This window comes from Anas platyrhynchos, chromosome 1 (genome assembly GCF_047663525.1).
Source record: "Anas platyrhynchos isolate ZD024472 breed Pekin duck chromosome 1, IASCAAS_PekinDuck_T2T, whole genome shotgun sequence".
Classification (NCBI taxonomy): Eukaryota; Metazoa; Chordata; class Aves; order Anseriformes; family Anatidae; genus Anas; species Anas platyrhynchos.
Window position 1 is genome coordinate 1,092,828 of NC_092587.1, and position 15,581 is coordinate 1,108,408.

Below are 15,581 nucleotides of genomic sequence, written 5' to 3' on the forward strand. Positions count from 1 at the left end.
GCTGCATGGGATCACCCCAATTTGCCCAGGATCACCCCAATTTGCACAGATTCACCCCCTGCTGCCCATCCCAGAGCCTCAGCTGCGCCAGTCTTGTGTTGCTGCCAAAAACACTCACGGGTGCTCCCCGGTCCCCTCCTGATCCCCGTGGCACCAGGGATCTGCAGTTCTTCCTCCTCCCGGCACCTCTCCGGGGACACTTCCCCAGCTCCAGCTCTCTAATCAACCCGTAGACATTAATTACAGGCTAAAGAGGCAGGTAGAGTGCCAATTAGCGTGGAAGACAACGCACCACCTCTGCTGGGGAGGAGGGGGGCAGGGGTGACCCCGGTGAGGGTGGGAGGCTCCGCAGGACCCAGGGGTGGGAGGTGGGAACGGGAATTCCCCAGCACCCCTTGGCACGTGCCGGCACCCGATCACCACCACGCCTGCTGTGCTTTCCCTGTCCTTCCACGTATTAATTAGAGCTGCGTAATTAGGACTGCTTGGCAGCCTCCTCGCCCCGGCCCACCCCCGGCAGGAGCAGAGGGTCCCCTGTGGCCACCCCCAAATCCCAAACGGGCGCTCCCTCCTCGCTCCCGGCGCCGGGAAGTGAAACCTTCCCCCTGCGTAAGCCAAACTCGGTTATCGAAGCATCCCCGCCCCTAATGAGCCCCGTGCAGCCTGATCAATTAATTATTCAGCCGAGCAGCTAACGAAAGGCCAGGCGGCTGCGGGGGCTGGCGGCTTCCCAGGCCAGGGATTTTGGCACGGAGAGGGGGGGGATGCAGCGAGCTCGGGGCCGGAGCACGAGGCTGCAGGGGCCAAATTCCCTCCCTGCCGTGCCACGGGGAGGGCCCGGTGCCGGTGATCCTTTTGTGCACCACCCGCGCTTTGACAATTTTGACAAATTTGGCAATTTGTTTTCTTCCCCTGGCTGCTGGCACGGCACAACCGGGGCACTGGTCCCAGCACCACAACTGGGGCACTGGTCCCAGCACCACAACCAGGGCGCAGGTCCCAGCATCGCCCCCGGGGCTGCTGCATTGCCCCGTTGGCTAATTGCCGAAGTAATTACCTCGTAAAATAATGAGAGACGAGGGGCATGGGGCGGCAGCGAGCCAGGGTGGGCTTTCCCCGTGCACACACACTCCTTTTTTTTCCCATTTCCTTTGGTTTTGGCAGGAGCCACTGCAGGATTTCTCCTCTCAGCGCGGCGCTGCCGCAGCCGGAGCTGCCCTGGCCCCGCTGCCCGGGGGGCGTGGGTTTTGTCCTAAAAACGGGACAAATCCTCGCAATTCCTCAATTTTTAATTCCTTCATTTTTAATTTTTTTTTTAAAGTCAAATGCAAATGAGCATCGTGAAGCGAAGACAGGTCCCCTGTCAATGTGACTTTCGGGGATGTTCTCCAGGGAGCCTCACGCCGTCTTCCCAGCTAAAATACAGACGTTGGCGCGCTATAAATATGTGCAAATACAGAGGCACTAATTTAATCCCGCGCTCCGCTTCCCCAGCGAGACTCCGGAGCCTGACGCCGCCTTCGGGGTGCGGGGGCCCCGCGGCAGCGCCAGCGGGGAGGGATCCAGCAGAGGGGGCGGGGGGGGCTCACCCCAAAGCTCCTGCGCCCCGGCACGGCGCTGTCAGCGCGCAGCAGGGCGCAGAGGGTCGGAGCCCTAAATCGTGCCGAGGCGACGGCGCGGCGCCGTATTTACGAGGTGGGGTGGGGGTCACGGTGTTTATCTGTGCCGGGGGGGCTGAGCCGCAGCCGATACCCCCCCGGCACGGGTTTCGCCCCCCCCTCAGCGTGACATCTCCTGTTGGAGTGGCCGTAGCTCACCGGTGACACCGCGGGATGTGGGGTCCCCGTCCGGGTGCTGCAGGGTCCTGGGGGCATCTGGATGCTGGGTGAGGAGCACGGCCCCACTGCACCGATTTGGGGCGTGTCGGTGCTTTTTGGGGAAAAGGGGCAAAAATGAGGTTTCTCCCTGAGCTGCAGGGCACGGCTGCAGCATGCGGAGGTTGCGCACGCTCCAGACACACCATGGGTGGCACGGGACTGGGGACACCCCGGAGCCCTTCCTAGCTCCATGCCCCGTGATGCCTCCTGGCAGCTGATGCATTTTTACCCGATTTTTGGCTTTGCCTCATTTTTTTGTCTCATGTGGGGCTGCACAGCCACGGGGTGGAGCTGGGAGCTGAGCCCCGAAATGGTGACCCCAAGTGCTGTGGCCCCGCAGCGTCAGGATGTGGTGACCCCAGGTGCTGCAGGTGTGTGGGGTGGGGATGTGGTGACCCCAAATTCTGCAGGTGTGTGGGGTGGGGATGTGGTGACCCCAAATGCTGTGGGCTCACAGTATCAGGATGCGGTGACCCCAAATGCTATGGCCCTGTAGTGTCCGGATGCAGTGTCCCCAAATGCTGCAGGTGTGTGGGGTGGGGATGTGGTGACCCCAAATTCTGCAGGTGAATGGGGTGAGGATGCAGTGACCCCAGATGTTGCAGGTGTGCAGGGTGGCAATGCGGAGACCCCAAATCCTGCAGGTGTATGGGCTGTATGGGATATATGGACTGTATGACCTGATAGGTTTATGGGATATACGGGCTGTACGAGCTGTATGGGATAAATCGGCTGTATGGGCTGGGCTGTACAGGCTGTACGGGATGTTTAGGGGCTATTTGAGATATAGGGGCTGTACAGGCTGTATGGGATGTTTAGGGGCTGTATGGGATGTAGGGGCTGCACAGCCATTCTCCCATCCCCATCAGACGAGTGCCCCCAGCCCCTTTTTATCTCAGATCCTCTTATAACGGGGCCATCATCACCCCCTGCACCACTTTGCTCCTCACAACCCAGGGTCCAAGAAGTGGGATCCCCCCAGCACCCTACAACCTGCCCCTGCACCCGGGCAGCGCGGGTTTCTCTCTCCTGCCACCGTTCCTGGCGGCACCGTGCCACACCGGGGGTCCCCGGCCGTGCCCCCCACCCGGGCTGCGGATGGCGCGATTGGGGCTGCGCCCGGCCGCCCCCCCGCCTCCCCGCTGCCGTCTGTTTCCCTGTTCCCGACAGCCTCTATTTTGGTAGGGACTGGTGTTAAAAATAACGCCGCGCTCCCACACGGGCTGCGCGGCAGCAGCCAAGTTGCCATCACGACTCGAGGCCGCCGCGCGTGCCAGTGCCGTGGGCACCGCCTGCACCGGGACGCCAAGGCTCGGGCACGGCGCACGGGAAGGGAGGGGACGGCGGCGTCACCAAGCGTCCCCGGGGGGCCCCAGCTCTGCGCCCCCCCTGGAGCAGGGCACGTGCGTCGTGTCAGGATCCATCCCCAAACCTCGCGTCCTTTTCGTGCACCGAGGTCTTGGCGCGGGGCTTCAACATTCAGGTCTCGCTCCTGCGCTGCCCGCAATTACCGGGCGGCTCCGTTCCGGTGACTGATGCTCCCGCGCGGCTCCTGTCCTCCCTTCTGCTCGCCTTTTCTATTTCTCACAGCCCCTGTAAATCCTGCCGGAGATCAATCTCAGCCATTCGTCAGTGGCAGAAGTGCTCCAGGCAGGAGCACGGGGCGCCGAGACCTCACGCCGCTGCCGCTGCCTCGCCGTGCCGGGGGGGGGAAGGCGACAGCACGGCGAAGGGAAGAGGGGGCGCACTGGGGAGGTGCCTGCCCCTCTGCTGCCCGTGCTGGTGCCATCACCAAATTTTATTTTGCACCCATGGGGCAGCTGTTGAGGGATGTGCTGGGTTAGTTTCCATGCGCCCCTAAAGCTCTATCCAACACCGTTCCAACTTGATGCTCCATCACGTCTCCCCACGGTTTTGGGGGCGCATGGGGGCGTTTGCAGTGATGCTTGTCCCCAGCCCTTGCCCTCCTCCTGTCCCCACATGGATATGGGGACAGGGATGGGGTCGGAGCAGCCCCCAGCCCCCTGCCCTGGCCGCCCCCATCATTGCCATGCCCCAGCCGTGGTTTGCTGCCCGGCGGCGCTGAGCAGAAGTGATTTGTAGCCGAGTTATTTCGGGACCCCGGGGGAAAGCAGCGGCAGCCGCACGCTGCAGTGTTTTAAACTGCATCCCTCATCTGCGCAGATTAATACATTACGGCTCCCCGGGAAGAGCATCAGAGCCGCATCTTCAGGTTTATTTAGTTTTCTCAAGAGCCGTGCAACTTTGATGGCCGTGCTCACATCTCTGCCGGGTGTCCCCCTCCCCGTGCCGCGCGGCGGATGCGTCGTGCTGGGGTTGGGCGCGCTCATCGCATCCCTCCTAGGTGCCTTTTTTTTTTTCTTTTTTTCCCCCAAAAGCAGGCTTTGCTCGTGTGGTTTCAGGAGGCGTCAGGGGCTCTGAGCGTACCCAACGTGGCACCTGGTGCAGGGTGCAGGGCTCGTGCATGCAGCTCTCAGTGGGGCCCCCCCTTGAAGCCCGCGCCGGGCTGCGGCAGCGCCGCGCTCCTAATTGGTGTTTGGGGTTTAAGCACTTGGACACTTCCTCGGCTGCTGCTTCACATCACTTTCTGCACAAAAAGCATCTTTCGCCGCTGTTGGAGGCTGCTAACGCACAGCCGCGGCTCCCTCCCCCCCCAGCCCCTGCTCCCTGCGCAGAGGAGGAGGAGGAGGAGGAGGAGGAAGGGCGCCAGAATCCTCCTGGCGAAGGCAGGAGCCCTGGCGAGCACCTCACACCGATCTCACGTGTGCCCCCAAATGGTGCACGGCGCACAAGGGGGGGTGCACACTTGCTCACGTGCCTGCCCCCACACCCCCCCCCCAAGCCCGGGGAGCCCCCTGGGGCCGGGCTCTGCCGGTGCTCAGCTCGCTGACGAAGCCGCTGGATCGCCCACTCTCCCCACCCCGAGTTCTGCTGCCTTTACAGAAATCCTCTGTTCCTACCCCGTTTTTTTGGGGCAGGGGGTGCGGATGCTCCAGGGGCTGCTTCGGGGACCGGGATGGGGAGTGGGCAGGGCTGGGGGTGCCCCTCATCCTGGGGGGGCTTTTTGGGGGGGCTGGCAGCTGGCTGCTGCGTGTCACCACTGCCAAACTCCTGCCAGACTGCCTGGAAATGTTTTGCTTCCCTTGGAGACAGCACGGAGGAGAGGGGGGGAGGGAAAAAGAGGGGAAAAAAAGGCTTTTTTGGCTGCCACCCTGCTCCAGCTCTGCAGTCGTGGGGATGGCGAGGGTGGGAGGCAACGGGGTGGGGATGGGATGGGGATGGGGATGGGATGGGATGGGATGGGATGGGATGGGATGGGGATTGGGATGGGGATGGGGATGGGGATGAGGATGAGGATGAGGATGAGGATGAGGATGAGGATGAGGATGAGGATGGGGTAGGAACGCACATATTTTCTCGGAGCAGATGCCCCCCCTGGCCCAGCAAACCCCAGGGACGCCGGTGCCCTCCCCTGCAGCCTCCCGCAGCCCCCTCCTCGCCCATCGTGGCCCACGGTGCCGAGGTTTAATTTCGAGTGATTCAAATCACCGCTTTTAATCGACGGCTACATCAGCGAGCAGGAAACCTTGATTTAAGTCGGCGCTTCTCCTCGTCTGCGCTCGCGCCCCCCCCAGCCTCTCAGGAGCCACACTCTCCTCTCTCTGGGTGGCTGCTGGCTCCCCCCCCGTGGCCCGTCAGCACTTGGTTATGGTGTGGGAGCAGAATTTTGGAAGCCTGCGTGCCAGCAGTGCTGGGTGCCACGGTCCCCCCCCCCCGTGCCGGGACAGCCCCGTCCCCAGCCGTTGCGGTGCCGGTGCCAGGGTGTTGTGGGGTGGCTCTCGGACCCCACAGCATCCTCCCTGCACCCCGGCAGCACGGTCCTGCAGGCTGAGCACCCCCGATGGCTCCCGGGGCCGTGCCGTGAGCTGGGGCTCTGCGCTTTCCCGTTATAGACCGACGGGGTCGGGCAGCCGCTAAATGTAACTCCTGGCACTTCATTAATAGCAAATTATGGAAAATAAAATTAATAATGCAGCACTTCCCCGGTTAATAACCTGCGCCTCCGTGGCTGCGGAGCAGCCTGGCTCGGGGAGCGCGCTGCACGAGGGGACCCCGGGGCTCTCACCCCGCTCCGCACCTGGGGAAACCGAGTCGGGGAGCGGCGGCTGCGCCGTGGTGGCTCCAGGTTGTGGTTTGGGGTGGTTTGGGGATGGGGCACGTGGGGCACAGCCCGGCCTCTGCGCCGAGCCAGAGAGCCAGCCCTGCAGCACTCGGCCTCCTCCTCTCCCCTTTTTTTTTTTAATTTTTTTTTTCGGTATTTCAATTCCCGGCGATGGCTGCCGCGATTGGGGGGTAGGGCTGGTGCTTGACCTGCCCGCGCGGCTGTAATAATAGGGCAGAATTAATACCTGCTTATCAGGAGCTCTCAGCCAGCGCTATCGTGCAGGCGGCGATTAGAGGTAATGGGAGCAGCCTGGAATTAGGCTCGGTGCTCGAGGCAGCCGGGGCCGTCCCCCTCCGGCGCAAGGCAGGGGACGGGGACAGGGGCGCAGCACTACCCCCAGCCTGTGGGCTCGTCACCGAGCCCCCCGCACTGCCAGCTCCCCCCTGACCCAGCCCAGGGGCTGTCATGGGTTCTGCATGGATCCCGTGCCCACCAGCTGGGGGTTTTGGGGGTTCTGGGGGGCCAGGGGGTGTTACGGTGCGCCTAGGCTGGAGGTGGCACCGCCGGTGCCATGGTGAAGTCTTTGCGCGCTGCCTTCCTCCACCAAGCGTGCACTTTGGGTTGTGCTCCCAGCCCTGCCTTGCCCAGTGATTATTTAGGATTTGTGCAAGGAGCAGCTCATGTTGTGGGGTCTTTGCAGCCCCCTTGGGTACGTGGGGTGCCCCCGTCCCACCCCACGATGAGCCGCCGGCAGCCCCGCAGCCAAGCCCGGTGCCAGGCGGGGAGCAGCGAGGCCTGGCACTGCTCTGGCTGCGCCGCGTGGAGCCGGGGAATCAATTTTCATTTCCTCGCCCATATAGTTTTACAGCCCGTGAAGCTGCACGAGCCCTGCGGCCGCCGTAAAGGGAAGGAGCAGCGCTGCTGCCAACCGAGAGCCCGAAGCCACCGGCCGCGTGCCACGCGCGGGGTTGGCGCAGCCACCGGGCCACCGGGGGTGGGCGCACGGGTACATGGTGAGCCCCCTCCCAACATCTCCCTCTCCCCCTGCAGGTATCGAGTGTCCCCGTGGAGCCAGGAACCTGCCGGGGCTGGTGCAGGAGGGGGAACCCTTCAGCGAGGAGGCCACGCACTTCACCAAGGAGCTGGTGCTGCAGCGGGAGGTAGGAGCGCGCGGCGTGGGCGCAGATGATGGCAGAGGGTGCCAACTGCAGATGCAGCGGGTGGGGGCTTTCCATGGCACAGGAATTGCCACATTCATGTGTCACCGAGTGTCCCCGCTGCTGGGTTTGGGTCTGGGCACAGCCAGGGGGATGCAGGGGCTGCGGTGTCCGTGCTGTGTGCTAGGGGTGGACGGGAGCCCTGTGCCACCGCCGGTCACGGCACGCTGGTGCCACAGGAATGGTGCTTTGTGTTGGAAGCCAATGCGTAAATTTGGGAGGTGGCGTCTCCCCATGACCCCTAAATCTCCTCTTGTGCCGGACGTTTCTCCCCACTGGGGCCAGGGTGGAAAAGCGCTCGCTTGCCTCTTCTTTTACCCTTTTTTTATTTGCATGGAAAGCAATAACAAGAGATATTTGTGCTGGGCATGGCACAGAGGGGGCTGCATCCTGCAGGGTGCCAGCTGAGGGTGCTGAGTGTGCCCCAGAAAGACCGCAAAGGCCGTGGCCCCAAAAAGCACCTGGCAATGACGCCTGCAAAAAAAAAGGAAAGCACAGAGATGATGCTTGCAGAAAGGGAAAGTGCAGAGGAAGCACGAAGCGGCACAGAGCACCCGCTGCGCTCCGAGGCTCCAGGCCAGTGCGGGGAGGAGAGGACAGGGCGAGGAGGAGGAAGGGCTCAGGCTGCGGGTGCCACGTGCAGAGGGGGTGACCCCAGCCCTGGGTGTCACCGTGCCCCCCTCCAGACTAATGGGGAGCTGCTAGGGGATGGTGTGCCGTGCTCAGTTTTCCTGCTGGGGTGGCACAGCCACGCTTCTGTCCTCTCCATCCCATGGCCAGCAGTGCTTCCAGCTCTGCAGCCTCCCCAGAGCCACCCAGGGGACAGCAGAAAGCACCGGGCACTGTGCTTGGCCTCGTCCCTGCCACCCGATGTGTCCTCAGCGTGTGCAGGGGGGCATCGAATTGGTCCCATTTGAGTCAAATTGGTCCCATTTGGGTCGAATTGGGCCCCTTTGGTGCACAGAGAACGGGCAGGGGGTGCCCTGCCCCTGTGCAGGGGCTGTGCGAGGGATGCGCGGCGAGCGCACAGCGAGCGCGCGGCAGATGCACGGCGGGCGCACAGAGGATGTGCAGCAGATGCACAGCAGATGCACAACGGATGCACAGGGGGCTCACAGAGGGTGCGGGGTGGGTGTGCAGCAGATGCACGGCAGAAGCACAGCAGAAGCACAGAGGATGCACGCTACATGCATGGTGGATGGTGGACACACGGCGGGTGCACAGAGGATACACCGGGGGTGCAGGAGGGATGCACAGAGGATGCACAATGGTTGCACAGAGGATGCACAGAGGATGCACAGAGGATGCACAATGGTTGCACAGAGGATGCACAGAGGATGCACAGAGGATGCACAATGGTTGCACAGAGGATGCACAGAGGATGCACAATGGTTGCACAGAGGATGCACAGAGGATGCACAGAGGATGCAAAGAGGATGCACAGAGGATGCACAGAGGATGCACAATGGTTGCACAGAGGATGCACAGAGGATGCACAGAGGATGCAAAGAGGATGCACAGAGGATGCACAGAGGATGCACAATGGTTGCACAGAGGATGCACAGAGGATGCAAAGAGGATGCACAGAGGATGCACGGAGGATGTACAGAGGATGTACAGAGGATGCATGGTGGATACACAAAGGATGCACGGAGGATGCACAGAGGATGCACAATGGTTCCATGGAGGATGCATGGTGGATGCACAACGGATGCAAAGAGGATGCACAGGGGATGCACAATGGTTGCATGGAGGATGCTTGGAGGATGCACAGAGGATGTACAGAGGATGCATGGCGGATGCACAAAGGATGCACGGAGGATGCAAAGAGGATGCACAGAGGATGTACAGAGGATGCACAGAGGATGCAAAGAGGATGCACAGTGGATACATGTGGATGCATGAGGGATGCACAGTGGGTGCACGACAGTTGCACAATGGTTGCACAGAGAATGCATGGAGGATCCACAGAGGATTCATGGCAGATACACAGAGGATGCACGGAGGATGCACAGAGGATGTGTGGTGGACGCACAGAGGATGCAAAGCAGTTGCAGGGTGGGTGTGCAGCAGATGCAGAGCAGAAGCACAGCAGAAGCACAGCGGGTGCAGGACAGATGCAGGGCAGATGCACAGTGGGTGCACGCTGGATGCGTGGCAGATCCTGGAGATGCTGTGGGAAGCAGGGGCTGATCCAGCACCTCCACGGCACCGACGCGAGGCCGGGCCACGAGCTGGCTCCTCGGGGCCATCCTCAGAGGGAGCCGTGGCCGGGCCCGACCTTGCATGGCCTCAGCGAATGCTAATTACAGAAATCGCCCTGCAGGGGAACAGCTTTAGATTCTGAGATGAAAAACCGTAAATTACTTGGCTTTTGATCTTCTGAAGGAGAAAGCACCCGGCTGCCCCCAGAGCCGGGTGCCGGTCACCGTGGCCCCGCTGCTCTCGGTGGGGCCGTGCGGGGTGTTTGGGGTCTCCGGCCAGCTCTCCGTGAGCTCCGGGGGTGTTTGTAGGATTCGGCGTGAACCTGCCTCCCGTCCCCGCCTCCCCTGTCTTTCGTGTGTGCTCATTAAGGCCTCTTGATATGAAAATTCCCCAACTCGCGCGACTCCTCTGATTGAAACTTCGGTGCCGCCCGAGCGCGAGACCCATTTTGGGTAATTACGCCGCGATTCAGAATTTCAGCGGAGGATAAAAAAAATGCCCTCCGCAGCCCTTAGCCATCTCCCTGAAGGACTGGCAGGGTAAAACCAGGCTCTTTGGGCACCGATGGCTTTGCTCTGCCCCTCGCTCCTGGCACCCCAGGGTACAGATGTGGCTGTAGGTACAGATTTGGGGCTGGGCACGGGGGGTCCCCCACCCGCTGGAAATGCTGCAGCTGCTGGCTGAGTCGGGGGGTGACGCGTTGGGTCAGGAGGCTCCATCCCTTCTGGGCTCCTTACATGCCGCCAGCCACATCCCATGGACCCCCCCGGGGCTTCTCTCAAACATTTTGGAGGCTCCCGGTGTTTCACCCCCACGCATCGACCCCTTCAGCCTTTGGTCCTAGCCAGGCTCGATGCGCACCGAGTTTTTTTGATGGGGCTCCCCTCCAACAAAGCCACAGCTGCCTCCCCGGCGGAGCCACGCAGCATCAGAGGGCACAAGGGTCCCCGTGGGGTGCCCAGGGCCGTGTTCCCAACACCCTGCAGCCAGGCAGAGCTGCCACCAGCCCCAGGACAAGGGACAGGGGAGTCCCCTCCCCGGTGCCCTCGTGGTTCCTGCGTCCCAGCCCCACAGACCCGGCTCCAGCTCCTGGGCTCGTGCCCATCACCACATCCCCACAGACCCCCGGTGGCACCGTACCCGGGGTTCCTGCAGCTTTTCCTGCAGCCCCAAAACTCTTGGGGACGATCCCAGGGGCGCGTTTGCAGCAGGAAACCCGAGCGCACGGCAGCGGAGAGGCTGCGGTGGCGTTAATCCTTCCTGCCAGCCAGGAGCCCGAGCGGGGCGGCTTAATAAAAACAATTCCCTGGGGGTATGGAGCTGCGAAAAATGCAGGGGGGCTGGTGGGAAGGTGGGCGGCCCGCCTGGGAGATGGCAGCCCCCCCCGGCACGTCCCCGTGTCCCCGTGTCCCCTGGGTGCCTCTGCCCCGTCCTCGGGCTTCGGTGCCCGCCTGGGCTCAGGCTTTGCCGTGTCCCAGTTGTCCTCAGGGGCTTTTGAATCGTGGCAGCTCCCCATGGGACGTGGGGACAGGGTGACACCCCTCTTTTGGGCATGGGGACAGGGTGACAGCCCCGTCTGTGGGGCACGGGGGCAGGGTGACAGCCCCCTCCCCGGGGCGCAGGGGTCGGTGCCATCCCCGTTGCGCCCCTGCCGCTTGCCTCCAGCGTGGCGATGTATTTGGGGGTCCCATCACCCCGTCCATCTGTCCGTCCATCCACCCACCCACCGCTGCCTCTATGGCAGATGGAGGTGTCCCAGGGAAGCCGGGGGGGGGCACACTGCCAGACCCCCCCCCCCACCAAACCCCGCCGCTGCCAAAACCACGGCCAGGGGTCCCCAACCTCCCAGTCCCCACAGGGTGCTCGGTGTTCCAGCACCCAGTTCCTGCTGGCGGGGCAGTGATTTGGGAGTGGGGTGGGCTCCGTGGTCTTCACTGGGGGCTGTTTGTCCCCCCCCCCCACCAGGCAGCAGCTCCAGCGCCACGCTCGCCGGCCTCCCCCGCCTCCCCCGGCACCTCGGGCGCTTGAAAGGTTTTCTCTTCGTAATCTCAGCTCCTCAAGCGTGCCAGGTCAGCAAGCTTTTAAACTCTTTTGCTAAATGCTCAAGTCCTCCAGGAGCTGAGCAGAAAGCAGCTCTTTTATTTTTTTATTTTTTTATTTTTTTATTTTTTTATTTTTCCCCCTTTTTTTTTTTTTTTTGCCTCGCCTCCCCTTCTCCTTCGTTCGTGCATTGTAGGCGCTGGGGCTTAAAGCAAGAGGAGAGCCCTTGGGACACAAAGGGATGGGGATGGGGACGGGATGGGGACAGGGATGGGGATAGGATGGGGATGGGGATGGGGATAGGATGGGGACAGGGATGGGGATAGGATGGGGATGGGGATGGGGATAGGATGGGGACAGGGATGGGGATAGGATGGGGATGGGGATGGGATAGGATGGGGACAAGGATTTGGATGGGGACAGGATGGTGACGGGGATGGGAACGTGGATGGGGACAGAATGGCGATGGGGATGGGGACATGGATGGGAACAGGATGGGGACATGGATGAGGACAGAATGGGGACAGGATGAGGATGAGGACACGGATGGGGACAGGATGGTGACGCTGTATCTGGAAAGGGACGAGGTCGGGGGGCAGGAAGGCTTTGCTCCTCGCTGTGCTGGGCTGGAGGCCAATGTCCCCTGCTCTGCGTGCGCGTGTCCGCACCATGTTCCCCGCGCCTGGTGGCCACGCAGGTGTCGTGTGTCCCCCCTGGGGCCATGCAGGTGTCGTGTCCCCCCCTGGGGACACGCAGGTGTCACGCTGGCTGGGAGAGCAGAGGGTGGGGAGCTGGGCAGGCACGTGCCATGCTGTGCCACGCTGTGCCGCGCCAAATTACGCCGTGCCACGCTGTGCCGCACCGCGCCGTGCCGTGCCACCAGGCAGGAAGCCCGTACTGCTGGGGCTCCGGTGCCAGCACATTTTTAGCAGCTTTTTCCCCTAATTCTGGCGAGTTGGAGCAGGGCCCGGCAGGGAAGTGACCGCTGGCAGCGCCGCAGGCTCCTGGAGCACACCAGCAGCCCCGGCGTTGGCGCGCTTGGGTGCCACGAGCACCCCAGGCAGGGTGATCGCAGCCGTGTGGCTTCTCCTGCGGTTGATTAACGTGGTGGAGAGAAAATGGGTGGGCAGCGCCAGACCGTGTGTCCCCCGGCGCTCTGGGCGTCCCCTTCGTGTCCCCCCCCCACGCAGGGCTGGGCAGGGAGGGTTGGTTTGGAGACGATCCCGCTGCGAGGGCTCGCAGCTCGCATCCAGATCACGGCTCCGCAAAGCCCCTCGGGGACCTGAGCCCGAGGAAACGAGCCCTTGCAGGAGCGCGTTTTGTTCCGTTATTGATTGCCTGGTAGCCCACATTTTTCCTTTATCATTATGGTTTTAATTAGAGGTTTCGGCTGATGTGTCAGCAGTTTGCCGCAGCAGCGCGAGGCCGCAGCTCCCCGCGGAGCTGGGAGGGGGCAGAGCTGCCGGAGCCCCCCCCCCTGTGCCAAGCCCCAGCCGGGGGCAGCAGCCGAGCAGCCCCCCGTGCGCCCACCCAGGCTGCGGCCGCGCTCGGCTCAGGCTCAGTCTCCAGCCAAAGGGAGCGAGGCGTTTAATCTGTAGGCAAAAATTTCCTCTCGCCGAGGTGTAATTCTCTCCCCTCGAATGCCTTCCTCCTGCCGTAATGGGAAGGAGCGATTCTGCTGAGCGCTCAGCTGGCTGCCAAAAGCCTCTTTGGCGAGCAGGGAAAAGCTGCGGGGCCGAGCGCGCCGGTGCCACGCGGGCGCTGCGTGCCCCTGGCGGGGCTGCCAGCAGCGTGGGCTCACATCCCCGTGGGGCTGGGGGGCACACGGAGAGGGGCACAGCCCGGTGAATCCCCCTCGTGCTCATGTCGTGCGAGCGAGCAGCCCCGATTTGACAAGGTGCCGGCTTTAATTACGTCGGAGAGGCTGCCGGCTTCTCCCAAGGTGCCCAAAGTTTGCGGCTTCTACGGCACCGTCCGTCCCCGGGGTCCCGCTGGGCTTCTCCGGCACGACGCGGGGGGCACCGGCGCTGCCCACCCCACGGTGCCGGCACGTGGCGGTGGCACGGTGGCCACGCGGAGGCAGGGACGGTGCCGGGGACGTGGCAAGGCTGGTGGCAGAGCCAGGGGAGCTGCAGGCGCACGAAGCCCCCCCAGCGTGTGTCCCTCTTGCAAGGGGGGGGCAGCGTTTATCCACCCCCCCGGGGTCGGGGACGCACGGCGCGGGCAGGGGTCAGCGTGACCCCAGGGCTGACCCGGTTCGGGAGGTCCTGGCTCGTTAGGCCAATTAGGCCAATTAGGGCAGGATGAGGTCGGGGAAGCGGGCGCATTATGCAAAGCAGCCGGGGTGGCGGCACCATTTAGAGGCAGCACAGTTGCTAAACTGTTTATGCAAATGGGCCCAGCAGCAGCCCGTGCTGCAGTTGTAATTACTTGGGGGGGGGGCACATAAAATCCTCTCCCCCTTCAAAAAAAAAAAGAGTTTGCCGCAGTCTGCAGCTCAGGCTCGGGGGGGGGAAAAAAAACACCAAAAATCGGCAACATCGCCCGGTGCCGAGCCCTGCACGGCGGCGCTGAGCGGCTGGGGAGGGACAGGAGGGTGCTGAGCCCCCCCCCCGGGGCTGTCCCCTCCTGGGGCTGTGCGCCCCGGGCTCCCAAAGCTCTCCACAACCCAATCTCCTCACACCCAGGATGACAAATTTGTGCCACCCAACCCGAGGCTTGGAGGGACCTCGGGCTCTGCCTGAGGCGCAGGGCGAGGGGCGCAGCCAACGGGGCGCTGCCGGTGGGACACGGCCGTGGTGTCCCCCAGCAGCACGGAGAGGGGGCTCGGTGTGGTGCGAGAGGAGTAAAATTAAAAAAAAGATAATTTTGGTGCCTGTTCCTGGCCCTGGCTGCATCCCGGCACCGTGGGGCGCACGGGGAGCCGCAGCAGTTGGCACCATCGAGGTGTTGGGGTGCGTGACGGATTTGGGGGGAGCGTGAGTGGAGTGTGGGGCTGAGCTGGTGCTGAGCCCCCCAGGCTTTGCAGCGTGCTCGGGGACCGGGGCAGCGAGGGGGGTCCTGCACCGGCTGCACACCCAGGGCGAGCCCCCAGCATTTGGGGGCAGGGTCCCAGAGCCCCACCGGCCTCGCCGCCAGCGCCGCGCTCCCCCCAGCCTGAACTCGGCCCCTTTGCTCTGAGGGAAGCTCCGTGCCACTTTGATTTCCATCCCTCCCGACATTTCACCCGCGGCAAGAGCGAGACCTCGGCACAGCCCCCGTCACCAAAAGGCAGCCGGCGGCACGGGGCGGGCGCAGGAGCCCCCCAAAAAAGCAGCAGGGCCGGGGGCAGCCCCTGCTCCCCTTGCCCGTGCCCGCTGCCTGCCGGGAGGCTGCGGGGATATTTTTAAAATCCTGTCTGCAGCCGGCTGCTGACTCACAGCCAGGTGAAGCGAGCGGCCGGTGACGAGCCGCGTGCCGCCTAATTTTGGCTGGGATCACGTTCGGGCTGACAGCGGCCCCCAGCAGCTCGCCACGCTCCCGGGGGGGTGCACGCCCGCGGCTTCACGCTCGGGTTTCACCCCACGGACACGCCGTGGGGGGGACGCGACCCCGCCGGCACCGGGATCCCCACGTGCTGCAGCCACCCACACCGGGACCTCGGCATCCCGCACGGTGTGGGCACCCCCTTGGGGACCCTCTTAAATTTAGGGGAGGCGATGGGTTGTTGCCCTCCCATGAGTTTTTTTGGCACCCGGGCGCTTCCCGGCTCCCCGTCCGTGCGTAATGGCAAGCGGCCCCGTCCGCAGCGCTCCTCGGGCGGGCAGCACAAGGCGCTTTTTGTTCTGCTCGGATGAATCCAGCCTCAAATCCTGCCCATCCCCGTGCGCCCGTGCGGCTCCTGGCGGCCCCCAACGAGAGGCATCACAGCCCCCCCCTCACCCCCCGGGGCTGAACCGCCGGCGCCTGCCCGGGCTGCGCTGCTGCACGCTGCAAAAGCCGCGGAGCTGCGAAAACATCTGCAGCACCGGAGCCAAAAATATCCGCAGCAATAAGAATAATTACCGCCAGCCCCGC

At 63.4% G+C, this 15,581-nt stretch overlaps 1 protein-coding gene across 1 annotated transcript in view; it reads left to right on the forward strand.

The window, feature by feature from the left end:
• Positions 1–15,581, forward strand: part of SND1 (staphylococcal nuclease and tudor domain containing 1) — a 100,908-nt gene that overhangs the window by 72,512 nt on the left and 12,815 nt on the right. The window contains exon 16 of the mRNA XM_072037317.1: positions 7,114–7,223. Coding sequence (XP_071893418.1) covers positions 7,114–7,223 — 110 coding nt within the window. The remainder of the gene's footprint in view (positions 1–7,113; positions 7,224–15,581) is intronic.